This window comes from Pteropus vampyrus, unplaced genomic scaffold (assembly GCF_000151845.1).
Source record: "Pteropus vampyrus isolate Shadow unplaced genomic scaffold, Pvam_2.0 Scaffold441, whole genome shotgun sequence".
NCBI classification, from domain to species: Eukaryota; Metazoa; Chordata; class Mammalia; order Chiroptera; family Pteropodidae; genus Pteropus; species Pteropus vampyrus.
Window position 1 is genome coordinate 1,093,374 of NW_011889222.1, and position 10,054 is coordinate 1,103,427.

At 31.9% G+C, this 10,054-nt stretch overlaps 1 protein-coding gene and 1 pseudogene across 1 annotated transcript in view; both read right to left on the bottom strand.

The window, feature by feature from the left end:
* Positions 1 to 10,054, bottom strand: part of CNTN1 (contactin 1) — a 293,683-nt gene that overhangs the window by 43,656 nt on the left and 239,973 nt on the right. Inside the window, exons 18-20 of the mRNA XM_023524081.1 lie at positions 5,948 to 6,018; positions 2,759 to 2,993; positions 222 to 325 (exon numbers count right to left, since the gene is read on the bottom strand). Coding sequence (XP_023379849.1) covers positions 222 to 325; positions 2,759 to 2,993; positions 5,948 to 6,018 — 410 coding nt within the window. The remainder of the gene's footprint in view (positions 1 to 221; positions 326 to 2,758; positions 2,994 to 5,947; positions 6,019 to 10,054) is intronic.
* Positions 3,971 to 4,089, bottom strand: LOC111732310 (annotated as a pseudogene).

A 10,054-nucleotide genomic window follows, 5' to 3' on the forward strand; every position in this document is an offset into this window, starting at 1 on the left:
GTCAACACAGGGGGCTCTACATCTCTCCTAGATAAGCCAATTAGGAACCTCTGCTTTACTCTTAACAACTAGCTTATAAATGCCCAACATATTAAACATCGAGAATATAGTGTTAGTTGCCACATAAATCAATGGAACACAGAACATTGAAAGATGTAATATATTTGAAAACTTATACTGACATATGTATTAAAATGTAGTTTGATAAAAATTGAACTCACCTGATAGCTTTCCACTACTTTTTCTACCACATGCTCCCAATGAACCGATATCTCGGAAGATGATAACACTTTTACACCTACTCCTGTTGGGGCTTCACTGGGAGCTGAAATTTGATGAAAACATTACATTCATATATAAGATGCCTATAATACAAAATTCAAAGAGCACCATTTGCTGCATGAATGAATTAAAACTACATTTAATATTTTCAAATAGTTATATTTCCAGAATAAAATAAGTCCAATAATTTTATGATCTCTTCCTCTATTTCTATAATGTCACTTTGTTTTATGGTCATTGGTGATACATGCACACACATATTCTATGCTTGAATGTTAATAGAGACATAGATACATATACACACACATGCACACACATTTTTATAAAATACAAAAAGCTTCATGAATTTCTCTGATATCTGTAAACAAAAACACTATTTTTTTTATTTCTTCCCAATAATCTGCTTAAGAAAGCCTGTAGATGCAAATAAAAATTCATTCTTTTTAGCTCACCAATTCTATATTATCAAAAGTAGAAATTTGGTGTTTATAATAGAAAATTATTCATTAAAATTTCTATTTATATGAGCTAAAGATACATAGCAATAGAGCACTCTTCCTCTTTTATAATTCAGTCAAGATTATTTTTTAAGATCCCTTGAAACGAGTCGTGACATCCACTGTTTCTTGGGCTCAAGAAAGCTTTTATTAGTCTAATCTTCTAACTGGGCATCAAGTCAAATATGTATCAAAATGGACTCTGTTCGGTGAAAAAAACACAAGTAATTTACATCCCTTATGAAAATTACACAAAGAAACTTGGGAAATATTTAAGCAAGAGTGATCGATTTTTATTGTCTTTTATTAACAGGCCATAATTCTCTTTTACATTAAAAATGTCCTCTACATGAACACTGTTGCTTTCCAAATCAAGGTAAACATGTAGCACAATGAACGATTTCTTAGCATTAGAGAAAAGATGAACATTTATACAAGTTTTGGCACATTCCGGTTTTATGAGAGTCATGAAACATTTGGGAAAGAAATATAATTTAATACAGATAGCCACGACTAAAGAGAAGACGAGCATGGCTTTTTGCCTGATTACTTTAGCATCAAAAAAAGCAGTAAAAAATTGATATTGGGTGACACGATAACTTGTAAAATACTTTGTATTTTCCCTGGGAGATGTACTCATATGTTGTTCAAACTATTAACATTAAGTCATTATATTTCTGCTGAATAAGAGCAAGCAGAGAGAATGTAACATTTATTACTTAGGACTAAAAAGTACTGAAGTAATTATAAACTTAAATGATTTTGGCTTTTTACCTATGTATTAAGTTTGGCTTTTTTTCTCTGTATTTAAGTATTTTACTTAAAAAAGTATGTATGTGTGCATACACACACATACACACACACATATAAGATTGCTTTTCCTCTTTGTTTGGGAAGTAAAGATTGTGAGATGATTTGATTGCTTATTAAATTTTTAACAAATACGAAAGCTAAAAACTCTATGATGGAAAGAATATGTGAATTTTAAGGAAAAGCTCAATGTTTATTTGAGGGTACACTAATAGAGGATTTTTCCTCTAGGAGATAAGAATAATATCTCATATAGTTTTAAGTTTTCAAACTCTTCCAGTTGTGCTTCTCACACATGTGCAGGAGAGACTTGGCTAAGGACAAATGTGTTAGGTCAGAAGACAATAAAATCTCCGCTTGCTTTTCTAGCCACTAATCATATACATAATGCACTTTATAAGTACAGACATAATGAGGAGGTCTTATCATTTTTAATATGAAAATAAATAATAAAAAGCAAAGCAGTTTAAGTAGGAAATCATAGAAATCAATGTAATTATGCTTAATCTAAAACTGTATATTAGCATAGATGTATAAAGTCCCTCAGGGACATGCTCAGTTTGGTTAAAGTTCCTAGAAAAATGATCAGAGCCAGTATCTGTATTTTTTCCCCTAAATAGCCTTCCAGATAATTTATTTCTCTCCAAGAAAAAAAATTTCAACTGCCTTTCTGATCATTTTTCTAGATTCCCTTTAATAAAATCCTAGCACTCTATTGTAATTATAAAAATAGTTACATAAATATTACAATTACACCAATTGGGTTCAAAAGAAGAAATTTTACAAAAAAAATATGTTAAGGAATTTGTAAGCAGTAAATTTTATGAATGCACAGACCTACTGAAGTTCCAATCAAGTATGGAGAATTCTTGACTGCAGAATCATAATCAAAGAGCCAGGAACAAGGGTCCAAAACAAAGATTTTATTGGGGATAGCTCAACTACCATGGACATGATCTAAAGGATGAAAAGGTTTTTGGCCACATATTTGTCATTTAGAAAGAGAGACTGACATTTTAATTTGGCTCAAAATAACACTCACTTACTAAATGTATAGTGTTATAAAAAGACCTTAAGAAGTAAGTTCTGAAAGAAAGCAGATGAAATACCTATCACAAAACTAGGTTTTCTCTCCATTATCATGCTAGCAAGGACTTTTTTCTACCTACCATCTTGTGCTGAATTAATGACTGCTGTGAGGCTGTAAGGTCCATCTCCTTTGTTGTTGAAGGCCTTAACTTTGACTTGAAATGCAGTGAAAGGGCGCATGGTCTCATCTTTATGGACATATCGACCGATATCTGGATTAGTTACTGTAACTTTTTTCCATTCTTCACCATCAAATGGCTTAAATGCCACTATGTAACCAAAATTGTTGCCATAATGGTATTCTCTTGACAAAGGCTAAATAAAAAATTGAAATATTAACAGATTTAAGCAATGCATTTACTAGGGGGATCCTATGCAAATAATAATAATAATATAATAATAATGCACATGGGAGCATGTTCTTCACAAAAACATATACTTTATTTATAAGTTAGTGCTGCCTGAAAATTCCAGGGCAAAAGGTGCTCAAATATGTGATAATTTCACTTACCAAGTTTGCTATTCTTGGAACATCCCTGGGTGGCTCTCATTCTGTGCCTTGGTACTTTCAGTTCCTTCTACCTTCTACCTAGGATGCTCTCCCATACATCAGAATGCCCCCTCCATCATTTTCTTGAGGTAAAAATTACCTACTATGTTTTCCTTGGCCACAGGATCGGCCATTTCTAGACTCTTTCCATAATACTCCATATCTTACCTCTCTGCTTTATTTTTTCTCTTTAACACTATCATTATATACACTATATATTTTACTTTATCTACTTTATTGTCTCTCTCAATTATTGGAATTTAAATATCATGAGGGCAAAGTTTGTCAGTTTTGGTTACTTCTTTATCCCTTGTACTAGAGCAAGGCCCCAAGTAATATTTATTCAATAAATGAATAAATTAATTTTGGAGTTAAAAAGCAGTAATAAAAGTTATAAGGAAAACTCTAGAATATTTATATTGTAATCAAACAATGGAAATGGTCAAAGAAAAAAAGAGAGAAGGTAAAGGTCTGACTCCAATACTGAAGCAAGTGTTCCGTTTTTCATTATTTTCTCAGAATTTCTTTTTATTATATTAATTGCCCAATAAAGAAGTCTGCCTTAGCCCTAACAATTCATACTTTAAACACTGACTTAAAGCTCTTTCTTTTATTTTATTATTTATTTATTTTATTTTATTTATTTTTATTTATTTATTTTTTAGGCAAGGCAACCCTTGGTTGACCTCACAGATTGCAAGGAACTTGTGAGCTTACAATCCTTAATTTTTTTTGTTTTTCATGCCTACAGCACCTAGTCTTCCTAGGTGGTCTCCTATCCAAGTACTAACCAAGCCCGATCCTGCTTAGCTTCCAAGATCAGATGGGATAGGGCATGTTCAGGATAGCACGGCCGTAGACTAAGCTCTTTTTAATAAATATTAATCATTTAGTCATTTTTAGCTAATAAGGTAAATGCAAATTGTATATTTATTTTTTCACCAGAAAAACCAAGTTAAAATGTCTTGAGGAAAAAATCTTGAACTAAAAATAACACTGTTGCTTGAATATACTTATGTTAAATAGGAATACATAAAAATGTATAAAGTGTAAAAGGTAGAAGACACTGTACTTGGTTGTTCAGTATACAGTTGATCCTTGAACAATGTGGGGATAAGAGGTGTTGACCTTTCTTGTGTAGTCAAAAATCTGTGTATAACTTTTGACTTCCCAAAACTTAACTACTACTAACTTAACTACTAATAGCCTACTTTTGACTGAAGCCTTACCGATAACATAAACTGTCAATTAACACATATTATGTGTTATATTATATACTGCACTTTTAGAATAAAGTATGCTAGAGAAAAGAAAATATTATTACGAAAATCATAAGGAAGAAAAAGTACCTTTACTGTATTTATTGAAAATATGTTCATGTAAGTGAATGTGGACAGCTCAAACCCATGTTGTTCCCGGGTTAAGTATAGATATCCTGAGTCATGCTCACAGGATATACAAAATTTGATTTTAGATTATTAGAAGGTATAGCCTAACATTTCCACAATAGTTTAAACATTCTTTTCTTTTTGTTAGTTCTCTATTTAGTATTTTCAATTAAAAGTATAGCAGAATAGGCATGGAACTTTCAAAAATTAATGATACTCAGGCCCTATTCCCAGAGATTTTATTGCAAATTTTAAAAACGGATTTCCAATTCCGAATTTTTTGACAAGCTCACCATCTTATCCTGAAGCCAATATCCACAGAGTTTGAGAAAATCAAGCCTTATAAAAAACAGTGAGATGTTCTAATTTTCCTATTATCTTCATTTTTGCATGTTCCATTGACACTAAAACTTACATATAATTTTAGATTCACACACAGAAAAACATTTTTTCTAAATCTTACTTAAATACGTGATTTAAATGCCAAGTATAAAATATAACTACACAGCAAACAGTGAAGTCAATTTTTGTTAAATATCTGTTATACAAATCAATTTGATTTATGTGAAGAATAAAACCTGTCATTTTCCCTGCAGTCCTCAAAATGCTTTAGAGCTTAAGTTGTATTTTTTGACTATCTGCAGTTATTAAATATGAAAAATAGTAAATGACTACATAGAGTTATATAAAACACGTTACCTAGATAAATGTTAGATGTCTAATTCAGACAAGTTTGTGCTATCATAGCCATTCCACCCCCAATATCTCTCTCACTTCAAAAATCCAGCTAAGATGCATTATTTTCCAGACATTATAGTTTCTAATGTGGAACTCCTCTCTGGGTCATAATAGTTTAATAAAATGTTTTGGAAACCTCAATTACAACTCACTTGAGAGACTTCTGAGACTGACCTATCACGATTGATTACACTTAGGGATCAAAGTAAATCTCAAATGAGAAACAAGCTCCAATTAAAAAACAGATGCTGATATAAAAGCTTTTTAATGGAATATTTGGAGTTTTGAATGTCCAGAAGAAAATGTTAGAAATTACAGTTGGGTTACCAGGCCACACTGAGTTCTAAATATCCCTAGAATCAGACAATTGAATGTTTGCTTAATCATTTAGGCCATCAAGGATCTATTTTGCACACTAAGCCATAGTAAGCCAGATAAAACTGACAGGCATTTAAGAAAACAATTATCTTAGTAATTTATTCTAGCTTGTGCTTTGGGTATTGCCTTTTATTTTAATTTAGTTCAGGAAATAAAATAGGTTTGAGATTAAGTATAGGTAAAGCAGCCTATAATATATGCAACTTAAGACTCACCGCCCATGTTATGGTCAGTTCTCTGTTGCTTCCTCCCCCACCTCCCACATCTGAAGGAGCCACATTAGGTGCTGAAACAAACAAACAAATAAACAAACAGACAAAACAACAAAATATAGAGGCTATGAAATTTTTTCTGGTGTTAGAGTTCTTATTCACTACAGAAAACATAATTTTCTTCATTAGGAAAAACAAACTGCCTATGAGATCCACTCAATTATAATAACAATGCCTCACAGTGGCTGTAATAATGCCATAAAAATTGATTCGGTGCCATAAGAAATGTGCCAGTTTTCTTCAGCAAAGAATAGCAAAGCAAATTTGCTTCCCTCATTTTTCTTCTTTTTCCGTGTTCTTTTATTTAATATGATTTTGAAAGATTAGATGTACTTTGCTGGGAAATATTTCACAGCTTTACTTTTGAGCCCATAACCTTCTAACAACTAACTGTTGTGTTAGTTTTATGCAGCAATCTACAAATGACTGTTACGAAATGGTGCATGTGCGTTAACACAGGATAATGTTTCCTCCAAATATCTGGAAACATTAGAAATCTATTATTTTTCCTTGTGCTCCCACTTCCAATTCCTAAATCTTTTCTGGAACTTTGCCCCGTCAGTGACTCCATCTCTACCCTAATCCATCCTCTTATATCAAGCCTTCAGTTTTCAGCCAGTCTACTATAGAGGCCCTAACTCTTAGCAGTCTCTCTATCCTTAAAAGTTATCTTGCAATACTGTTTTCCTCTTAGTCTCCAAGCCATCACACCCCTTCCTGTTACTGCACTACAAAGAACTGACATTGACTTTTTTGCACTTAACTCTATAATCACTTTTAACAACCTATAATCTATTTTCACTTCTTTGTATTGTTGAAATCATTCTCAAAAATCACAAAATTGTTTCTAACTGCCAAGTCTAATGACCTGGTCTTTGTTTTTCCTCCAAGTTATTCTTCCTCCTTGAAAGTTCTTCAGGATAGGTACTGTTCCCTATTGGATTTTGGATACTGTATCTTATTATACACTGTATTTTATTGAATTTGCATCTAACTGGAGTTGTATAGATATAAGTAGTTTGTCCCCGCACTTGAAATGCTTGGAGACCAGTTACCCAAATACATGGATGAAGTCCGTGTTTTTATAGAGGACCTACATTTTCCCACACAAATGCTGTGGCTGCAGTCTGAGATATGATTCCCAGATTTGCTAACATTTTAAAAAAGAGATGAAACATCAGTTCCCTCTTGAGTCTCCAAATCCCTTCCAAATAGAAAATAGTCACATCTTCCTCAGAGTACTCAAAGCAAGACGTTCATTTACTGAATCCTTAGAAATAATTGTAATTTGAAGATAGACAATTCAAAACTTCTGCTACGGTTAGCCATGCAAATTCTTTGGTGAAGTATATACATTAATTTCACAGAAAAAAAGTTCATGCTTTCTTTTATATCTACAATACTATATGATGATTTCTTTTACTAATGAAGAAGTCAACTTGAAATTTGAGAGATTTTATTTTACTATTCAACTGTCACCATATAAGTATTAGAAATGAAATTAAGTTCACAGAGATCTTAAAAGATAATTTACTTATAGTACTTTAGATAAACACATATTGAAGGCTGGGATATTAAAATAACTTCTGGAAACTTTTTAAACCCCATAACTCATATTCTGAAGTTAAAACTCTCTAGGCTTTGGAGAAACAAAGAGTATGCTGTCTTACAATCAATGAATAAATCAAATTTTGTGTTTAACTTTACATATAAGCACAGTGGCCACAGGCAAAAAAATTTCAAAACTAACTCTAAAATAATTTATTATACTGCAATTTGTTGAATCAAGCAGTGTGTTCACCAGAACAGGTATTATTTTCTAAATCATTTCATTGTGATCCTTTTTCTTATAACTATTACTAACATTTTTTTATTTAGACCAATGAGCATATTTATATTAAATTCAATATTTTTTCCATTTTATAATGTTTATTTTAAGATTTTTTAATATGCTTCAAATTACTAATTCAAGATTTATTTTCTCTTCAAAAATTACCCACTGAGCTCATGATGCTTAAAATGAGACAAGCAAAAGCACAGAAATAAAGGTAAATGTATCTCTTAATAGTGATTTTATATCTTTCTTGGATTAATTATTGATTTAATTTCCTCCATTTAGCTTTGAATGTTCAGTTGTAGTCCTAGCAGCTAAGGGACATTTTTTTCACAGGTGGAATTGACACATAACCTACCTATCTGACTTGAATCTAAGAACAGATAGGCACTCTATTTGCTTTTGGCCCTGCAGGAAAGGGGGTCCTGGCCAAATAGTGCTTTCTTTCAGGGAAGTAAATCATTCTAAGCACAAAGAAACTTATTTAACTTTAGGCTCCAGGAAATTTAACAGTGAACAAACTAGACTTTCTTTTAACAATAAATCATTTAAAAGACTTTAAACCAATATTTAGGAAACATACAGAATTATTGAATTAATCATGAATAAACAATATTTACAATTTTACTGCGAAAGATTAAAAATAGTAAGATTCTTTAACCTGTCCTTCAGCCATGATTTTTAGTCTAATGGTGATTCCCTAAATGCTATTTATGAGAGTGCTTCTGTGTTTCAGTCATAGATCTAAAAAGTATTTTAAAAGAAAAATAAAGCCAATGCCGTGACTGTTTTTTCCTAGTAAAATAAACTAATGCTGCCAATTTTACTTTTAGATTTGAATGCTTAAATAATTTGCATATAAGTACAATAGTCCCCCATTATTAATTCATTTTCTGTAGTTTCAGTTACCCACAGTCAATGGGGTGTGAAAATATTACATGGAAAATTCCAGAAATAAACAATTTATAAGTTTTAAATTACACTCTGTTCTGAGTAGTGTGATAAAATCTCATGCTGTCCTGTGTGGTTGTGAATCATCCTTTTGTCCCATGTATCCATGCAGTATACATTTACCCACCTGTTAGTCATTTAGTAGCCTCCTCAGTTATCAGACTGACTCCAGTGGCATGGCAGTGTTTGTGTTTAAGTAACCCTTATTTTATTTGATAAGGACCCCAAAGTACAAGGGCAGTAATGCTGGCAATTCAGATATGCCTGAGAGAAGCCCTAGTGCTTGTTAGTATCCTCAGAATGTCAATAGTAGCCTGTAGCTACGTCACAATGACTATGCCATTCACCTCACTTCATCTCATCATGTAGGCATTGTATTATCTTACATCATCACAAGCAGAAGGGTGAGTACAGTACAATAAAATATTTTGAGAGAGGAAGAGACCATATTCACATAACTTTTATTATAAGATATTGTTATAATTGTTCTATTTTATTATTTGTTATTGTTTTTCATATCTTACTGTACCTTATTTATAAGTTAAACTTTATCATAGGTCTGTATGGAAAAAAAACAGTCTAAATAGGGTTTGGTACTTTCTGCAATTTCAGGCATCTGCACGGGGAGTCTTGGAAATTATCCACCACAAGGAAGGGGGGCTACTTACCTCTTTGGGCTTTGATGTTTATTTAACAATGTATAAATTGGCTTATGACAAATCTTAAATTATGAAAATTACAGAGTATATGGAGATAGGTCCTTGATTCAAAATATGTTAACTACTTAGTTCTTGTTCGTTATTGCTTTAACTTGTATAGTCTTTTTAAAATAAAGTTACCATGAATGCAACTTTTCACTTTAATTTACATTAAAATTTCATTGTGACTTAAAAAAAATTTAGCAAGAAATTCAAAATTTTTATGTAAATAATGTTCTAGAGTCTAGAAAACCAAAGGGATTGAAGTCTTACATCTGCTTTTTTTTTTTTTATCTCTTTAAATATACATTCTTTTTGAAGAGCTGCTAATAAAATCAGATTAAATCCATAACTTTTGTATACTCAAACGAGAGAACTTATTTTTAGACCTTATGGCCTCCTGGCTTGATGGTGCCACAGAGTGCTAACACTCCAACATATCTACCAGGTGAACATCCGTTCTGTTCTTAGTGGGTAAAAAAGATATGGAGTCCAAATAGTTCACAATATTAATGTCTTAGGGTCTTTTCAAGCTGAAATTGTAGGTTTGTTTCTTTATCTAGGCTT